Genomic DNA, 20878 nt, shown 5'->3' on the forward strand with positions numbered 1-20878 from the left:
GAGTGAAACCATCTGCTGACAAATCTGTCCCAGGATTGAGGAGGGGAGTCCCAGGAATCAATCCTACTGAAACACACATCAACACTGACCAACTCACTCCTGACCATCTTTAAATCCATTTACATGACTGCTTATCATGGTCTTTGCTGAAATTCAAATAAAGGGAGTTACTAAAGAAAGTTAAAAAGAAAGAAAATATAGGAAAGCCTTATGAGGATTTACTAATAAAATGCATCACTGTCTTACTTTCAGCATTTTCTGATATTCCAATAAATCAGGCTGAGATTTATGACAAGGTAGAATCAGGGTTAGGGAACTTGTGAGCAGCAGCTACTGAACTACTTCCAAATCAAAGGGGCTTTTGGCAGAGCTAACTATGTGGACTAGGGCAGGGTGTGCTGGGCAGGGTGCTGCATTTATAGGGCAAAAATATATTTTTATTTAAGGTTATTTGCTCCAACAAGAAGATGGGTAGTTTGAAATGGGCAAAGAGTGGGCTAACATGCCCATTCGAAATACCTTGGCTCCCAAGACTCTCGTAATTTATTTCTGAGGTTGCCTATGACACCACTCAACTTGTGTGTATGTCTGTGTATGTGGTGGGGGTGGGGAGACGGGATGTGCACACACAGGTGTGGAAGGGGTAGGTGTAAGAGTGATATGGAAACAGAGCAGACTGACCATAGCAAGAGATCTTCAAAGTGCTCATTCTGTCAGAATGGAGATCCTATTCTAGACTGACCCTCTTAGTGTAAAAGACCAAGAAACTGAGTGGAGAGGGGATATAGTAATTAGTGATCGACCAGCACCAGGACACAGTTCCTCCAAACCCTGTGCAGCCCCTGGCTCAAGACCAGAGGTTCTCAAGGTGTGATGTATCATAGGCCACCATCACCAGCATGTTTTTTTAAAAAATGCACATCCCTGGGCTCCTCCTCAGAGCCACAAAATCAGAAACCCTGGAAGTGGGGCCCAGCAATCTGAGGGTTTTTTTTTGTTTTGTTTTGTTTGGTACCAGGGATTGAACCCAGGAGCGCTTAACCACTGAGCCACATGCCCAGCTCTTTTTATTTTTTATTTTGAGGCAGGATCTTGTTAATTGCTTAAGGCCTCACTAAGTTGCCGAGGCTGGCTTGAACTTGCAGTCCTCCTGCCTTAGACTCTCAAGCCTCTGGGATTTCAGGCATGTCCCACAATGCCCAGCAAGTTATCTGAGTTTTAACAAGCTCTTCAGGGGGTTCCTAAGCACACTCAAGTTTGAGAAACAGTGTAGAAAAGCAAAAGATGTTTTCAATCTTCAGGAGGGGAGAGATGATAATGATGCTAGAGTCTTGGCCTTAAAGGAGAAACTGAAATACACATTTCAGAAAAGTGAAGAATAAATTAGCATGCCCAGGTCAATACCCAAGAAGGGAAATGATCAAATTCCATGTCTCAGAGGCACTGCTTAAAGAACAGGGTGATTAGCTCATGCAGAGAAGATCCAAAGGCTAGAACTATAGCTCAGTTGGTAGAGGGTTTGCCTTGCATGTACAAGGTCCTGGTTCAATCCCCAGCACTATCCGAAAAAAGAAAAACAAAAAAAATAGAGAGAGAACCAAGAGAACCGCGATAGTGGCTTTGAAGCAACAGGAGAGCTAGCAAGCAGAAAAGTAATGAGAAGCAGTGAGGAAGTATCTCAGTAGAGCGCTCGCCTAGCATGCGTGAGGTTCTAGGTTCAATTCCTAGTATTGCAAGAAAAAGAAAAAAAAAAAGTAGTGAGGCTAATGTAGAGACTAGGATTAGGACAATAGTGAGTTAGAGAAGGTCAGTAGAGCACCCTGAGTAAGACTTGCCCAAAGGTGGGTTCATCACCTGAGGTGTGAGTTTCTCATCAGAGGCTGATAGGAGAAATCTCATACCACACTAAATTGAAAAATTTCAGAAATCGAATGGAAGAGAGGCTATAGGAACATGCATCTATAGATGAGCTTACTCAGAAAGACCATGACATGGCAGGGCAGAAGCTCTTACACCAGAGCAGCAGCAGGTCTCTTAAGATGAGAAGACAGAATCAGACTGCATCATGGCATGCTAGATGGAAAGAAAGACCTTCAGATAATGACCATGTGGCCTGCGTGGGTGGGGATTTTTTTTTTTTTTTTTTTTTTTACTATCTTTTCCCTCTTATAAAGGATCAAGTATTTATTATCTGCCACGGCTGATGGAGGATCCTTCTAGCAGGGTGGGAAACGGACCTATACTTATTGCTCAGAGGAAGTAATTAGCAGCTGTGAATTTTAATCTTGGTCTTTCTGGTGTTAAACCTTTGATTTAGTCACTTGATGCCTTAAAAAGTCTATTTTCTTTTCTCTACAAGAGAAGAAAAGAGGTGACTCATGCCCTGGGACATGGTAGTCTGGTGGCAATGGCCTGGGTCCACTGTGTAGTTCAATATCTTCCCCAGCCCTGTCTCATGGACTGTGTTCCCATGGACAGCAAGGTCAGGCTTCCTACGAACGTGTGTCTGGATTCCTAACTGGATACAAAAAAGATATCCTCTAGTCAGCACCTTAATAGTTTTCAACTCAACACTCCATCTTTCAAGCTTAGATTGTGGTCCTAAGTACAAGTTGTAGGAGGAGCAGTGACATGGGCTTCCTCAAAAGTCAGGACTGAAAGGCCTCACTGAGCCTCACTGTGCCCACAGGTTTCTCTACACTCTCATCCCTCTGGGTCCCTCTGCTCCTTTACATAATGCTTCAGTGGAATTCAGGAACCCCCAGCATGTCCTGTATTGTCTGAGCTCCCGTGGCTTACAGTTTGCTTTTCAACACACTCTTTAGCCTTTCCCTTCGAGACCCAAGCTAAACATCCTGGACCATATCCCAAGTATACCAAGCAGGAGCCGAGCACTAAGAATATCTGTATAAAGCCTCAAATTAATTTTCAAACCATCATGATTCTGTAGTATTAAGGTTTTGGTTTTTCTATCTGCCACCAGACTAGCCAAGATCAATATTATAGATTACTAATTCTGAATTGAATGGCACTAATAGGAAAATCAAGTAAGGGGAAAGGTGTATAGGCTTTGTTCTGAAAAAGTCAAGACACAGGGCACATATGATGAGCATGTGTGGGCAACTGGAACTGCTCCGGCCTGAGATGGCTCATGGTGGCCAGAGTTTAGAGTGTGCCAGAGCCCCAAGCCAGCATCACCTCCCCACCTGCCAGGCACCATACCTGCTTTCCTCCCAGTCTCTGGGCTTCTTGGTTTCATTTGGTTTTATGCAGCGAATATAGTGGGGTGTACATTTCATCAGGGTGCTCACAAGATCATTGGCTTGTTTCTAGACAGGAAGAATGATATCAGTTAGAAACATGGAACTTTCTTTAAAGTGAGATCAACTTTCAAAGGAGACTTGTGGGAGTCTAACTATGGTAAAATACGACTGGAAGGAAGTTAACCTTCATGACAATTTGTTCATTAAACGTAAATCGGGTCTACTAAGCATTCTTAAAGCTCTGCTAATTTTTATGATGGTTTTATCACTCTTAAATGGGTTGGAAATTCGATCATTGAAAGCAACCAAGCATTTTTAGCACAGTTAATAAACACTCAGAAAAACAAAAAACTCAAGTAAATCTTCACAGGCAATTCTTTTCATGGGGTACAAGGAAGCATGTTAATTAAGTTCAATTTATGTTGATAGAGGCCTTTGCAAATTCATTGTTCTCATTAAAAAAAAAACAAACTATGAACGAGTATAAAAATATCTAAATCCCCTGCATTCTCTTTTCTGGAATCTAGTCAACAATCACCTTATTAAAAATGATAGAAATCCATAATTGAAGGATGTAAAGATGATAAAAATCTCCAAATTTATAAACTTCTTGTATGCCACTTAATTGTGCTTCTTCCTCAATAATAAACCTGCAGGCTCTGAGCACTTTCCTTGTGGCAGATCACTTGTTCCTTCACAAAGCTAAACCATTCCAAATAAAACCATTAGTAAAGGCTCCCCAAAACATAACTGAGTTCAAGCAGGAAAAACTACATAAATAAAGCTGGAATTGCTCAGGATATATTTCAAATCATGAGAATCTTGTGCTTTGTTTGAAGAAATAGGAGTCAGGCTCACATCAGCATTCCCACCACAGCTGAGTACACCCTGTGAGCCCACGGATGTGGCACATATGCTAACTCTCCTTCCAAGGGTGAAGAGAGAAAACCTCTAAAAGAAAATAGCAAAAAGGCATCTCCAGAGCTGGGAAACCATTTCAGTCAGCAGAAGGGATTTGCTTGCAATAGGGATTTGCTCTCTCAATTAGGGCTCTTCTATTTTCATGGGTTTGGGAAATCTGAAACCCTTGAGAAAAACTACTGGGTATGTTCAAAGCAAGATGTTCATTGGTGAATTAAGTTCTCTATTTAGATATGCAGAAAACAGCATTTTTTGCAATGCCTGAAATTGAGGACAGAGCTGGGGGCTGCCCTATTAAAGCGAAACCGTCTCATGAAAAAGCAAATTGTTTATCTTTGATGATATAGACTGCACTTGAAAACAAATCTGACGATGTTTGCAACATATAAAGTGAAGCTGAAAAGAAAATGCAGAATGGATTAGAGTAAACAAAGCTTTTCTTTATGTCCTCAAACTATTAATTTTTAAACTAATTTTTTATTTAATTAAGGCATCAAATTAAAAAAAAAAAATCTTCACAGATTCTTCAGTCTTACCTAAACATTTAGCAGCACATTTTCTTTTATACTGTAATGTCAGAAAGCAGACAGAGGCAAGTGTGACACAAGTTTGTGTCACTTGACATAGTTCTTTCCAAAATCCTCACAGGCAAGGTTGACTGAGTTTGTGTTATGGGGTATACACATGAATCATCTCACCTTTGTCCCACAAGACCCTAAATGGTAGCTACTATTATCATTCCTGTTTTTCAGGTGAGAAAACTGGGCCTTAACGGAAGAAAGGTTTGCTTAAGATGAAACGATTTTTAAGCAACAGGGCTAAGGCTTGAACCCAAGTCCATGTTTCTCAACCACAATGCTATTCTTCCTTCCTAACAAGAGTAATTTGGTGTGACAGAAAATGAATTAACTGGGCCAGGTGCCATGGTGCACCTATAATCCCAGCAACTTTGGAGGCTGAGGCAGGAGGATCACAAGTTCAAAGATAGCCTCAGTAACTTAGGAAAGCTTTGAGCAACTTAGTGAGACCCTGTCTCAAATTAAAAAATAAAAAAGGCTGGGGATGTAGCTCAGTGGTAATGTGCCCCTGGGTTAAGTTCCCAGTACCAAGAAAATGAATTAATTGGGTGAGCCAGATTTAGACAGAAGCCATCAGGTTGTGGAATAATTAATTTCAACAAAGAGGAATGTGTCTCAGTCATTAGGATCATCCTGAATGTCAACACCTATGGGTCAGCTTAACTGAGGTGGTGGCAAAGTGGTAACTGGATTAGCTTTGATTCCAGTCAGCCTACAGGTTAGGACAGAAAGGAACCAATAATACTTCTCAACAGCAGAGGGAATCAAAATAGAAAACCCCAAGACAGGACAGCGATAAAAGGCTAGGGGAAAAGTTTCTCATTTCACTCTTGACAGGATGAAGTAGGGGAGTAGGGGTCAGCTCTGCTATTAGTGAGTTACATGATGAATTACTCAACTTTTCAGGCTTCAGTTTCTCTATCTGTAAACTAGAAAACCTATAATATCTTAATCTAAATGTTGGATTAGATGTTAAAAACTCAAGCAGTCCATGGGGTAGGGATGTAGCATACATGAGGCCCGGGGTTCAATCCCCAGCACAGGGGTGGGGGTGGGAATCAAGCAGTCAATCACCTGCACAATGTCTGCACCCATCCTGTCATTCCACCCTATAGGGCTCCAGCCTCACTCAGACAAAGCTGTGGTCAGTCCACCTTCTCCAACCTGGAGCTTGGTCTGTTTCCCTCCAGTATCCTCTTTCACTCTAGTTTCCAGACTGGTCTCTTCCAGCCACAACATAAAATTCAGTGAGGCCTCAGCATCAAGTGTTGTTAGACATAATATACTTATTAGTAGTCAAATTGATGGACATTCTCACACGAATATTTAAATTAAATCCTATAGTTTTAAATCTTTTAATAATTAGAAAACAATATCCAACACTAGAACTACCTTGAATATCAATTTAATCTTTCTTTCAAGGATCTCAGGAATCCTTTCCATGCTTCTATCTTGAGGAAATCATTACAATGATACTTAATGACATCTGCAAAATACTGTGGATATTGAAGAATATAAAACTTGGTCATGACTCTGTATCTTCAAAAGGTGTATTAGAGGAGACATAAAAACCAGGGAAACTTTCACTCCTGGTAGACCATGAGGTAGACAGAGGTCAACAATCCTCCAAGAAAGGTATGATCATGGTTGAGAAAATACAACATGACCCTTTACATAAGGTGGCTGACTTCAGTAACAATGGCCTAAAATCTGTCATCTTACACATTTGGAGTAGCTCAGGAAGGTGGCAATTTTGGATATTCAAGAAGATACCAATATAAAGGGAAAAAAGGGAAGGTGTTCATGGGAGGATAGAAAGGCTTTTATCCCTATTCTTTTGTTTATAGGGTAATAATCCAGACCACTTGAAAGTGAGTCATTTGCAACCTTGATGATCTGGGGCCCTTGGCTCTGAATGTGACAGTCTTATGACTAGATTTTCCATCCCAGAGCAAATTCTTATCCGGGACCTGGAAGTGAAGCCATGAGTCAGAAACTTCACACAGACATTAATATCTAAGGCCTCACAGAAACTTCATCTATTCCCTGCCCTCAACATTTTGCTGCAGAAGATTATCCCAGTAGCTGCCCGATGGCTACTAAATTTCTCCAGCTCTTTGAATTTGATGTCCCTATAACTCAGAGGGCTCTGTTCTCCAGCTCAAAACATAGCTTGTAAAGTCAGGTGGTGTGTCCAGTGCCTGCAGTCCTAGCTACTTGGGAGCCTGATATAATAGGATCACTTGAGCCAGGAGTTTGAGGCAACATAGCAAGACTGTCTTAAAAAACAACAAAAACTGAGCAAGCTGGGCATGGAAGCATGTGCCTGAAATCCCAATTACTCAGGAGGCTGAGGCAGGAAGATCCCAAGTTCAAGGCAAGCCTGGGCAACTTAGTGAGACCCTGTCTCAAAATAAAATTTTTATAAAAGGGCTGGGGATGTAGTTGAGTGGTAGATCACTTGTCTAGCATGTATAAGGCCCTGCTGGGTCTAATCCTTAGCATCACACAAACACACAAGAGAAAAAAAGCACCAACTGGCACCTGGTTTCCTCTACAAAACCTGAAGGCTCCTCTTGGCTGGAATCTTCTACTACTATGAGCTTCCACTGATGGTTTCCTTTACTCCTGCCAGGGTCTCTGCCTTCAGGAAGCTTACCAGGTGCTAGGATGGCAGGCTTCCCCCATGAAGCCTTGAAGATGAGGAGCCAGAGAACAGAGCAGCCAGCACCAGTCATTGTATTCATGAGGCTGGGCTATCCAGGTGGGCTCAGTGAAAGGACATCATGGATTTAGACACTGAGTGAAACGGCCATCTGTGGGGAACCAGCACATGCACATAAAAATGTCCACTCAGAATTAAGCAGAGATGAAGCAGAAACAGTGGTACATACTGCAATCCCAGGGACTCAGGAAGTTGAAGCAGGAGAACCCCAAGTTTAAGGCCAGCCTCAGCAATTTAGAAACACCCAGCATCAAGATAAAAAAAATGCAAAGGGCTGGGGATGTAGGTACTTGGTTCAACTCTTAGTACTATTAAAAAAAATAGAAAAAGAAAATTAAGTAACACAAACAGGATGTAGGGAGGGAACTGACAGAGTGGAATACAAGAGAAACTGACAATCATTTTGTGCAAACAATGTTTCAAGTGCTTTGTTAAATGCTTTAGATGAATTATTAAATTTAATCATCACATAAACCCCTTGAGATAGGTACTAAGCTCTCCATCTTACAAATAAGCCAAAGAGGCCCTGAGAGTTAAAGTAACAGGCTGGGTATCACACAGCCAGTGAAAGCCAAAACTGGAATTGAACATAGGCAATCAGAAGCCCAAAGCCTTACTATTAATCACTGAATGACCTCTTTGATTGTAAAGTTGGAGAGTTATGTAACTGGTATGCTTTTTAAGAAAATATTTTTAACTGGAAATGGTTTAGAAAATAGTTAAGTGACTACATCCCAGAGTTACATGATAAAGTGTGCTTGATATAACCTCTCAATTCAGAGCATAATCAGGAACAAAGAATTTCACAAGGCAATGGCTCAGATAACATAGAACAACTCACTAGCCTCAGGAGACCCCAGGAAAGATCTAAGAATTCCTTCTGACTTTGAGACACCATGTGGCCAGATGTGTCTGCAATTCCCAGCAAGGAGGGGACTGCAAGACCCAGTGAGGAGGGATGCAGAATGGGCCCTCCTGGATAAGCCCAGCCTCATGGACACCGTGACTGGTGCTGGCTACTCTGTTCTCTGGCTCCTCATCTCCAAGACTTCATGGGGGAGGCCTGCCACCCTAGCACCTGGTAAGCTTCCTGAAGGCAGAGACCCTGGCTGGAGTAAAGGAAACCATCAGTGGAAGCTCATAGCAGTAGAAGATTCCAGCCAAGAGGAGCCTTCAGGTTTTGTAGAGGAAACCAGGTGCAAGTTGGTACTTTCTGGTTTTGTTTTTGTGATGCTAAGAATTAGACCCAGGGCCTTATACATGCCAAGCAAGTGCTCTACCACTGAGCTACATCCCTAGTCCTTTTAAAATTTTTAAATTGAGACTTCACCCTGAAAGATGAAGCTGAATTTTAGGCAAGTAATGTTCTATACTTGGCAAATTTTGGAGCCTGGCCTGGAAAACTGTCATCAAGATCTGAAACATGGCTCCGAACCACAAAACTTGTGATCGTTTAACATAAGTTCTTCCAGATCTGAAGAAAGTAGCTGGTTGTCATCTGCTGACTATTAAGCTATGAGGTACTTAATACCCATTGGAGATTCAGAACAGCCAAGTAAATTCAGCTGGCATCCTGTGACCTTTTTACAAGTAGCCTATTACTTCTGGGCATCTCTGTGCCATCCACTTGCCCCCTCCTGGCCTGGGGGTATAGTTCCCAACTCCTAGGAACTCTAGCTCTTCTAGGAATCTATAAACTTTCCCAAATAGAACAAACCTTTATTTTACTTCCCGCAGTAGTTGGGCGTCCTTTCTTGTCAGCTTGCAGATTTTCAGGAAATAAAGATTTTATAAAAGGTCTGGAAAAGGAGAGAGAGAATAGGTTAGCAATCTGTAAGTGCCTTGGTGGGTAAAAGCTTACTTCTGTAGAAAAAGGGGTGGGGCACCGTCCAGAAACACAAAACCTTGGCCACTGAGAGACCATCCAACTCACAGTGTGAGCCAGAAAGATGTGACTCAGGGGAAATGAACTACCAACATAAGACACAAAGAAGGATTTCTAACATGTAAGCATCTCAGAGTCTCAGCCTGAAAAACCCTTAAAGCCTGGCTTTGGAACATCCCTACCCACTGGATATGAGGTACCTAGGTCATAGAATACAACAGAAGCAAACGGATATGTGTTTGCCAAAACAAACAGGAGCTTAAGGAATTGTGTGGAATATCTGGATTCAGTGAAGAGGCCACTGTGCTATGGAGCAGGGATTATGAACCTGGGCAGAAGCTGATGGTCACAGCTGGATAATTCTTTGTTGGGAGTGGGTGTTCTACACATTGGAAGGTACTTAACAGCAGTGTCCTCTGCTCACAAATGCCATTAGCACCCAGTCTTCACCCCCATACAGAAAACCTTCACAAACTGCTCTATGAATGATTCCAAGTGGAGCTGTATCAGGTTTCTAATGCTTCTCTGGCTGGATGTTAGTCCTCAATAGTTGTAACTGAGCTGCTTGTACCAACATACCTGCCTCATCAGATATAGGGTAGGGACAGTGTCTTAGTCACCTTAGTGCCTCTGGTGTCTGAAGCATGGCATGGTACATAGTAGGTGTTTAATAAATATTTTCCATCTGAGTGAATGAAGTGATCCATGTAAACTGGCAATGTAACACTCAAACTCCTTTCCTCTTAAGTGACTTTTTGGGTATCTAGAACTTTCTCTGAAATCTCCCCAACAACCTGCTTTTTGTGGAGGAGGGAGATGGAGTACTGGGGATTGAACTCAGGGGCACTCGACCACTAAGCCACATTCCTAGTCCTATTTTGTATTTTATTTGGAGACAGGGTCTTGCTGAGTTGCTTAGCACCTCACTTTTGCTGAGGCTGTCTTTGAACTCACGATCCTCCTGCCTCAGCCTCCTCAGCCACTGGGATTACAGATGTGTGCCACCGAGCCTGGCAGCAATCTGCTTGTAACTTGACCAGACATAATTATAGACATGTGCAGCTAATACGCTTACAAAACGGTGTATTGTGTCTATATGACAGGAGTTTATGTGGAACCATCCATAGCTCTTGAACTTGACAGGAATTTTAATAATTAAAAACTATCTCTGGAAGCGAGTCTTCACCTGGCTGCTATAAAACCCACAAGTCAGGACTTGCGGCTTACCTGACCTTGTTAGAGAAGAACAAATTGATTTTATGTGCTCTGAATGAAAAGAAATCTGACATCTCAAAGGTGGTGGTGTCTGTGCGAGGAGGTGAGAGCACGGGGACAGGAGAATGGGGAGGGATGTGGGTGGTATGACCAAGACCTGAAAAGGAAGCTCTGTTTTACTTTCATGGCAGTTAGGATGTTCTTAGAAAGTTACCAGAACCTCTGCTGTTAGTTAGAGAAGTCAGCCTTGATGTCAGGACAGTATAAGTAACAGAGACTGAAAGAGCAGATCTTAATGGGAAGCAGCTCTAAGAACTCTAAGATCTGGAAGGCTGTAGGGAACAATGCACTTGCCTGGCACATATGGGCCACTCATGAACATTATATCTCCTTATCCATCAGCCAGGACCTCAGAGACACAGAGCTGGTGCTGAGAGCTCTACCCCATAGCCTGCACAGGGCCTGGGGAGTTAAAATGGATCTTTGAATCAATCCATTTTAGTTGCCCTTCCCAGAATTCTTGGGTTCCCAGTACCTCAGGAACACAGGTTAACTTGGATCTTGTTAAGCCACTAGTCATCTTTAAGACTAAGCAACAATGGAAATTCTTTTGCCTTTGTTCCAAGGGCACAATATCACAGAAGCAGGTTGTTCCGCTCGTAAGTGGTCATAAATGGCCACCCGATCTAAACCCAGTGTGGCCCCTCCTCCTGGATAACAGTAGAAGTTAGGCATACAAATAGCATTTGGAATTTGGGGACAGGAAGGATTAGGGGCACAAGGGAGAGATTGAGATTTGAAAAAGGAACACTATTTTGAAAAACCAATAGTTGAATCATAAGCCAGACTTGACAGTTCAGGGGAGCAAAAACACTAATACTCCAATACTACAAGTTTGTTTTAATATTGAAAATGTCAAACCTGTATTACACATTAGATAAGGCAAATAACACTTACAGCTCGCTGCTCTGCATGAGTTCGATTAGATCCATAAAAAGTACATCACGGTTCCTTTCACAAAAGCCATCCATGTCATAGGATACCTGGATAAGAATGGAAAGAAATCTAATTTTATCCTTCAAGTTTTTCTTTGGATCAAAAAAAATAAAAATAAAAATAAAAATAAAACAAAACCTCCCAGGGGCATGGCTATCCTCACCAGAATGTGTTTCTAGATGTAGCATTGGGATTTGACCACAGACTGTCACTTGAGGGCTGTGTTAGCTGGAGATGGCCTGCAGATACTGATGAACATCTGGTTGCCCAGATGGCCCCAATGACCTGTGACCAGGACTCCATCTCTCAGATCACATGCCCTTTCTTCAAGGAATCCACAGGGATATTTAAGCAATAAATTTAATTCTTTTCCTAAATTTTACGCAAGACAGAATAACAGTGAAACTCCTCACACTCATTAATCCATTGCAATGGGCCACGTCATCTGTATCTTTGTAATTCTTCCCAGAAATGATTATTGGAGTTGCACCAATCTGGCCAGAAACTCCTGCTTGGAGACCTTGGTTAACAAGGGACAGGCTGAGATAAAAGATGAGACTAGTGGGTTTCCATAGGACCAGGAAGTCCCTAACAGCCATGACCAAACGTCACACCAGCACCCTCTACAGAGCCTGGCACTCAGTAAGCACCTAAGACTCATGTATTTCATGAGAACAAACACCAAAGTGAACTTTGGGTCTGATTTATATTCTCAGTGGGCATGGGCAGGCAAGGAATGCAAGTTTATGAGTTCAGCAAGGGCAAGACAAAAATCCATTCCTGCATTACTATATGTACCAGGGTGATTCATGCTTTAAAAATATTCAGTAGTGTAAACAGTATTTTGTTTTTTCTCCTCAAATACTTCATGGGTACTATTTGTTGAATGAATAAAATGCAGTGAGGCATATGGACATGGATCTCATTTGCTTCATGAGAAAACAGATCACAGACCCAACAGTAAGACATTAAAATGGATCACTTCCCTCTCCTGCTGGACCCGGGTCACTGGCCCTACCTTCCCAGCGTAGTGGTGAATAATGAAGCCTTGGTTCCAGCTGTTGAAGTGTTCATGATTCCCAATCTGCATCTGGAGCTTCTGGAGCAGTGTCTGATCGGCCCCCTCGCCCACAGCGTGCATGGTGGCACACACGTCATCCAGGATGCTCATGATCCCAGGAGGGTTCTGCCGGACCAAGAAGGCAAGGCCCCCGTCACTGATCCTTCTAAAAATACCTAGTGCCAATTGGCCCTTAAGCAAGGAAACTGCTTCCTAAAGCTAAGGTACCATCTTTAAAGTCAGTCTTCATCTTCAGGCATTAATGTACTTAATCCTAAACAGGGAGTCATCACTTATGACTTGGCTCCAGATGGTCCAAGATCCATTTTCCAAGAAGCTGTTTAACTCCCTCAAGTTTATTTAAAGTCATGTACAGATCATTATCTGCTCACTCCTATTCATACTTGTTTGACTTTAACAGGCCAAAATAAAAATTAAAACATTTGTCTTTGACCCTAATTCATTTCTTAATATTCTCTTTCAGCCTGTCATTCATATATAGATACTGCTGGTGCAGTTACACCATCTACTTGCTATTGTGCATTACTTTTTTTTCATTTAGCAGTCTTTTATAAACATTCCTCATGTTTTACCCATATTTATTATTTCCCTGCTCTGACACACTAGTTTATTTAATGACTAGATGTCTATGGATGTCATGAGTATTTGTTGTTTTTTCCCTTTTATTAAAAAAACAACCAAACAAACAGAAACAATTCTTTAACGCTCTCTGTCTACACAGCTTTTATTTTCTTATGAATCATTTATTACAATTAGACTTGAAGACAGGGCCTGTTTTATTGCTCTTTATAAACTATGTTATCAACATAAGTGATGGCTATCTTCTAGAATTCAGCAGTAACTTCCATTTGCAAATTGATATTTTGCTCATACACATGTCATATTTACCATAAGAATAAAACTTTATTGTTCTGTTTTCACACGCACACATATACAGAAACCCAAAGTAACTGTTAAGTGTTCTATATAAATTGGAGTTGTTAATTTGCCTGTTCTAAAACAATAAAACAGAGCACACAAACTACTTTATGTAAACCCATACTCACAACTTTGTTCTCTATGAGGTCGCACACGATTTTGTTATTAAAGTACTCAATGGGTGTCCATCTTATTCCCTCTTGAACATATTCTTCCTGTATGACAAAAACCAGGTACTCACATAAATCACTGTGAAAGAAAAACTTGAATGCCCTTCAACAAAGACTAGGAACTGTAATTTCTTATTTTCCAAGAGGTGATAGGAAAGGAACATTTCATAACTTGGTAATTTTTATGTTTAGTTTAAACCATATGAAATTGCTATAATACAATTGTTTTTCATCGACAAAAATGATAATTTAATATTGTTTAATCTATTTGATCCCATTACAAATAAAACAAAGAAATCTCTCTTTGGTGTAAACATAGGACGGTAGTACAATTAGCATCAAGGTACCTAAAGAAAAGGTTCTCCATTCAGATCAGTTGCCATTTAATGTAATGAACATCATGTGAAGAACCGCACTGTGCTGGTTCTTCTCCTTTCTTGGTAGTTTTGCTTTATAACTCCCTTTGTTAGATTAGTTCTTCTTTCCAGACCTTGATATAGAATGGAGAGTCTTAGGACTCAATCTTCCAGCTGTCTTGATTTTTTAGCCCTCCTTTTCTAAGTTACTACAAACAATCGAATGGCTTTGAATAACACATAAAAGCTAATGAGACTTGGATTTATTTTTCTAGTCTACACCTTAGCAGTGAGTTCTAGACTCATATATTCCCTGTTTTGGAATCTCCAGGTAAATGTACAGTAGGCCTCTCAAATTTAATATTGAGAGGAGTTCTATTTCCAAATCTCGCACTATTTCCAGTCAACTGTTCTTCTAATCTGAGCCTTCAGTAAACAGTTGTGCTACTGGCCCTGTCATTCAAGTTATGAATCTAGGAGTCGTAACGTCCCTGATTACTTTCTTTCTTAAGAGTATTGCCAATTTTTTTGATCTAGTCCTCTTGGGTCCATGCTCCAAAATATGTACTGAACCTGCCCGCCCTTTACCATGTTACCAGTGGCCCTGCTACCATTGTTGTCTGAGCCCCCACCATTTCTTGCTTGGTTTCCCACAGGCAGGCTCCTAACTGGACTTCAACCTTCTACTTTGGTACACTTTTCCCTGAATTACTCTACTATTTAAAGTTAATAGAGCAAGAACAACCTTTTCAAAAACACAAAAATCGAAGCAGATCACGTCACTCCATACTCAGAATTCTTCAATGGGTCCCCACAAAACTTATCATAAAATTAAAAGAGTCTGAGTGACACCCTATAAAATACCTATATGATTCAGTTCCTGCTACTTTCATCTCAACTCCCCACCTTGGTTGTCTCCTCTGCACTGGGAAGGGCCAGGATCCCAGGGCAGAGCTTTGTGTGAAATACTGGTCACTGTAGTTTCTTAAGCAGAGGCAAAAACACAATCACTAAATTACCTCCAAATAGTCTTTGATATATGGAGGAGCTGGAATAGTATCCCACTAAATTTCATATTCACCCAGAACCTCAGAATATGAGGTTTGGAAATAAGATCTTTGTAGATTTAATTATTTAAGGATCTCATGATTAAATCATTCTGAACTTAGAGTAACCCCTAAATCCTAAGATTGGTGTTTTTAAAAAAGAAAGAAGGAAACTGAACACAGTGGTGCATACTTAATCCCAGTGACTCAGGAGGCTGAGGCAGGAGGATTGCAAGTTCAAAGCCAGCCTTAGCAACTTAGTGAGACCCTGTCTCAAAATAAAATAAAAGGGGTTGGGGTGTAGCTCAGGATTAGGTGGCCACTACTGGGTTCCCTAGTACCACAAAGCAAACACACACACACACACACACACACACACACACACACACACGAGGGTCGGGTGGGGAAAGAGAAAGAGAAGAAGAAAAAAAGAGAGAGAGAGAGACAGAAGGAAAGGAAGAGGGAGGCTTGGACAGAAAGATACAGGAGATGAGACAGAGCCTGCGGTTATACTGCCACAGCCAAGGAGTATCAGAAGCCACCAGAAACTGGAAGAGGAAGAATCTTAGGAATCTAGGAAGGATTCTCTCCCAATTCTTTGAAGAGAATGTGACCCCTGATTTCAGACTCTGAGCTCCAGAACTGCAAGAGAAGAAATGTCTGCTGTTTTTAAAGCCATCTAGTTTGTACCTCCTTATGGTGGCCCTAAGAATCTAAGACAAGCTGGCATCAGGAATGAGATGGAAACTGCAATGAACTTTTAGAAGATGGTATCAGCAAGACATGTTACCTCAAATGAGAATTAAAATGCCAATTTTGTTAAAAATACATTTACTTTTAGGGGAGATTGGGAGTGCTGTGAATCTGAGAAAACCAAGTTTCTCCTTTGGTACACAGTATATGCATAGACAATTGGGGTTGGAACTAGGCTCCCATTTTCCACTTGGTCAATGAGTCAGAGTATAGTAAAAACAGCCAGTCATAAGTCCAACTTCACAGCATCCTTTGCCGAAGGAAAAAGAAAGTGTAGCAGATGGTATTTATATTTCATAAACTAAAATGCTGCAATGGCATATGGTTTTTCTGCATGACTTTATTAGGTATATTTCCTAATACAAGACTGAAACCTGAATCTATTATCAAAGAACAAATCTATACCCCTTAAACCAAATTAGAATAGAACAGGATGAAGGAGAGAGACTGCTTACCTGTTCTGCCTTTAATGTCAGTTCAATAAAAATCTGCTGTAATTTCTCATTAACAAAATTGATGCAAAACTGTTCAAAGCCATTTTTCTGGGGAGGAAAAAAAAGTAGTTGCTTGTAATAATTTTTCAAAATTATTTAAAAGTCATTTCTTAGTGATTTAGAGAAATGTCTCAAAGTGAAAAGCTTTAATAGCAATGTTGAATGCATCAATAGAAAGAAGCATAATTTATATTTGGGAGAAATTAATTTAGTAAAGGTACATGAAGAACTCACAAAAGCAAAAATGAGCTTTTTTTTTTTTTTCTTTCTTCTTGTTAAATTATTTATTGCAGACCTCCAATCTCCTATTATTCAAGCTGGCCTTACCTGGAATATTTCAAAACCATAGATGTCCAGGACGCCAATGTTATATTCTTCATGGTCCTTCTCCATGGCTTTATTGATGGACTAGGAGAAAGCACACAGCAGGGCAATTAACTCCTTTTCAATCATATTAAAAATAGGCATTGGGGGAGGATGGGACTACTGCCCCCTGGAAACAGAGGACAATGTGAAGACAGGTGACTTGCTTTAAAAAGGTCTCAGTGCAATGTCAAGTGCTTTGGAAAACCACTAGGATCCTAAATACTGCAGTAGCTAAAAATGTTCACTTAATGATGAAAACCATTACTTTCTGGCAGTTAGTTTTTCTCAGGAAGTCTTGGAAATTAGAAGAAAATGTCATCCTGGATTTTCGAAGGAAAACCTATTTCACATGATTCACAATATTACAGAATCTGTAAATGTCATTTCCATTGTCCCCATTCTACAGTCACTTAATGATGGTATAACACAATATGCCAAGGATACCAAGGGCGAGAGTCCCTGCTCCCAGGAGATTACAGGGATAGATAGTAAACTGTGTATAGATAATAACAGCAATTATTTTAAATTGGTAGTAAGTGCAGTTTATGTGTATTTGAGCATCACCTGTGCCGGGCAATACTTAATACTCATTATGATTCTCATAATGGCTTTGATGCCACTATTATCCCCATTTTCCAGATGAGTGCCTACGATTGCACTGGCCAAGAAGAAGCAAGGTTCAGGATTTAGTTTAAGCACTGTGATTTCTAAGTCTGGATTCTTGATCACTGTGACAAAAGACCATGCAATTCAATGAAATAGACTTAATAACAACCTGTAAGTCTGATGAAATAGACTTAATTCTTTTCTTTTTTTCTTTAGAGGGATAATGTCTATTTTAATTCTAAAAAAATTAATAGAGTATACAGAGGAAAAGCAGTATGTGGGGGGCTGGAGATATAGCTCAGTTGGTAGAGTGCTTGCCTTGTATGCACAAGGCCCTGGGTTTAATCCCCAGCACCAAAACAACAAACAAACAAACAAACAAAAAAAAAAAAAGGAAAAGCAGTATGTGAATTCTGCTCTTAATTCTTAATAGGTATAGAATAGAGGGGGGTTGTAAGGGAGGCAGAGAACAAAGGAATACAAGATTCCTAGAGGTGGCAACCACCCGAAGTTTGGAGTATCAAATATGTTCTCCAGGCAAAGAAAAATGGTGCTTTTTTTTTTTTGGTGAGCTAATAGTGATATACCATATTCAGCAGTACATGTCAGCTTAAATTATGCTAATTACATAGGCATTCATCCACATTTACTGAAAAAAAGAAAAAAAATGAGGAATGACAGGAAGGAAGGTGGGAAGTCTAATGCTGAAAGGTACCCTGAACAGAGCCAAGAGCTGTGGGTTCTAGTCCCAGTTCTGCACCTTTCTCATTCCAGGCCTTGAGCAAATCCACCAGTCTTCAGACTCCCTGCTTGGTGAAATAAAGTTAAACGCAAGACCCTGACCTTCCCAAGCAATCTTATCCTTCAAATAGCTACAAGGAGGACACAAAGGCACCCTACCGGACCTTAACCCTTCCTAAGCTTTATAGGTGTTTCCACTTGGGTTCAAAAATAGACTCCTTGGATCCAGTGGCCTTGCTGTGTCCCTTGACCAGGGTTTCCCTCTAGCCTGAATACATTAAGTCAAAGAAGTAGAAGAGCTAGATATCTACAAGCTCCTATAAAAACCATATAATAGCAGTGTAGCATTGGGAAAATTCCTTAGCTTCTTTGTGCTTCACTGATTTATCTGGAAATTAGAAATAATATCTAGACTACAGAGTTGTTGTAAGAAATAAATGAGGTATTTTTTCTAAAACAATTGAACAGTGTGTGGTACGTACTGCTACCTAAATGTTTGCTATTATTCTAGCATTAGAGGTTTCAGTGATTGACATCGAATAGCATTGGCAGCTCTATGAAGCCGAAAGACTAAATTTCGGAATATACATGTCATATATGTACATATACACTACATGCATATGCAGGCAAGTGTGTATGATTATGCCACAATAAAAAACAACGGTGATCATTTAAAAATATATCCAAAAAGTCTCTGATATTCCTTCCTTTGAAAAGTGGAGCCTAATTCCCCTCCCCTTTAGTGTGGACTATACTTGTGACTTGCTTCTAATGGACTAAACTGTGGCAAAGTGATAATACTTAAATCCAAGACGAGGACATAAAAAACTTGTGGCTCATTACTCATGCTCTCTCTTAGCTCATGTACTCAGGAAAACCAACAACCAAGTTGTAAGGATATTCAAGCAACTCCATGTGGTGGCCCATGCAGCAAGGAACTGAAGCCTCCCGCCAACAACCATAGAAGGCATCCACCTTTCATAGTATCCTTAACCCTTCAACCTGATCTTTGAGTCAGGACCCCCAAGCTGGGCCAATTGCAAATACATAACCCACAGCGATTGTGAGAAAAATAAATGCTTATTGTTTCAAGCTGCTGTATTGTGGATTGATTTGTCACAAATCAACATGATAAATGCCTCATTACTAAACCCTAGGCTCCTGAGTTGAGAAAGGTTCAGGACCATGGGTTTCCTCTTTTTCTGAGTCACTAGACCTGGCTTTACTAAATGTTTTGACCAGAAGCAACTGTTTAGGTTTAGCTAATGTGTCTTGCTGAGCAATTCTAGAAGGAAAAGCAGGATTCCACAGCACCAGAGTGAGAGAATAGAAAATGAAAAAGTAAGATCCTGATTACCAAGAATGAGGACTGGGTTTGTGGCTCAGTGGTAGAGGGCATGCCTAGCAGAAGTGAGGCACTGGGTTCGATTCTCAGCACCACATATAAATAAATAAAATAAAGGTCCATTAACAACTAAAAAAAATTTATATATATATATATATATATATATATATATATATATATATATATGTATGTATATGTGTGTGTGTGTGTATATATATATATATATATATATATATATATATATATAAAATGAATCAAAACCCTTAGTTATACTCCTTATAGATAAAATCTGAACATTGCTGATATCAACTTATGTCTACTTACTTCCACCAAGAAATCAAAGACACGGGCGTGCAGAGCCTTGGCAAGTGCATCCCTAGTGTAGCAGGCCTGCTCCACATTGAGGGTCACATGGATGGACTCTGACTTGCCTCCCCACTTGCTATCCATCTGCCGGCTCGTTAGTTTCTCTTTTAACCGGTCCTGGTTTATGCCCAGCAGATATGCAGGAAAAGCCAAGACTATAGAACATAAAACAAAACATGATTGTCTTACAGAAGTGTTAACAACTCATCTCCCAAACACATGGAGGCATTTGTGTGTGCATAATTTATGGACACAAGGCACCTTCCACCCCCTGAAACTTCCACTCTTCTGAAGGCTGCTTATCAGCAATCCCACACACATCCACCTACTTCATTTTTCATGGCCATTCTATTACATAAATAAATCCCTATGACGATGGAGACTTCCATACAGATCAGTGATCCCAGAAGGATGGTAGGCCAATCCCTCCTACTGAGATCACAGTGAAGTGCTGAAAATGGACATCTATCCAAGTCTTCAGCAAGGCAGCCTGGAAGGAACTCAATTAAAAAACATTTCTTTGGCTCAAATATTGTTTTCTTCCTTTTTGGTGCAATGTTTTCACAGCATCATTTCCAAAGACCTGGAAGCACCTGTTATCGTTGAACTAATAACTACAACCAATCACCTACTGGCTAAGTGCTTACCATGTGTTATGAAATAAGGAAAGAATACAAAATATTTAAGAAATCTTCAAGAAAATCTAGATGGGTAAAGACAGTTTACTAAACAACCCTCCTTCACAGATAGACAACAGAGTTCTGCAGGAATTTAGAACAGGAGGATATTGCTACTTGCTGGGGTAGATAGGAAGGTGTGGCATTTGGGCCAGGCCTGAAAGGATGAACAGGATTTGTTTAGATGTGGAGAGGGGAAAGGGATATGCAAAGATAAAGAAGCAGGAATGCAGGAGCTGTGGTTGGGAGGTGGTCTACACTGTTGACAGCATTGGCTGCAGCAGAAAGCTAAGTTGAAAAACTTAGGATGGACTCAGTGCTGGGTTCTTGAATGGTAAGAGATATCTGGGCAGGAGGCAAAAGCAGGCATCCCTAG

General features: G+C 40.6%; 1 protein-coding gene across 1 annotated transcript in view; it reads right to left on the reverse strand.

Annotated features, from left to right (window-relative positions):
• Myo1e (myosin IE) overlaps positions 1 to 20878 on the reverse strand; it is a 190772-nt gene that overhangs the window by 48284 nt on the left and 121610 nt on the right. The window contains exons 10-17 of the mRNA XM_027926182.2: positions 19784 to 19980; positions 16729 to 16809; positions 16363 to 16449; positions 13711 to 13797; positions 12602 to 12769; positions 11545 to 11630; positions 9205 to 9286; positions 3223 to 3329 (exon numbers count right to left, since the gene is read on the reverse strand). Coding sequence (XP_027781983.1) covers positions 3223 to 3329; positions 9205 to 9286; positions 11545 to 11630; positions 12602 to 12769; positions 13711 to 13797; positions 16363 to 16449; positions 16729 to 16809; positions 19784 to 19980 — 895 coding nt within the window. The remainder of the gene's footprint in view (positions 1 to 3222; positions 3330 to 9204; positions 9287 to 11544; positions 11631 to 12601; positions 12770 to 13710; positions 13798 to 16362; positions 16450 to 16728; positions 16810 to 19783; positions 19981 to 20878) is intronic.

Source organism: Marmota flaviventris, chromosome 2 (assembly GCF_047511675.1).
Source record: "Marmota flaviventris isolate mMarFla1 chromosome 2, mMarFla1.hap1, whole genome shotgun sequence".
In the NCBI taxonomy this organism is placed as follows: domain Eukaryota; kingdom Metazoa; phylum Chordata; class Mammalia; order Rodentia; family Sciuridae; genus Marmota; species Marmota flaviventris.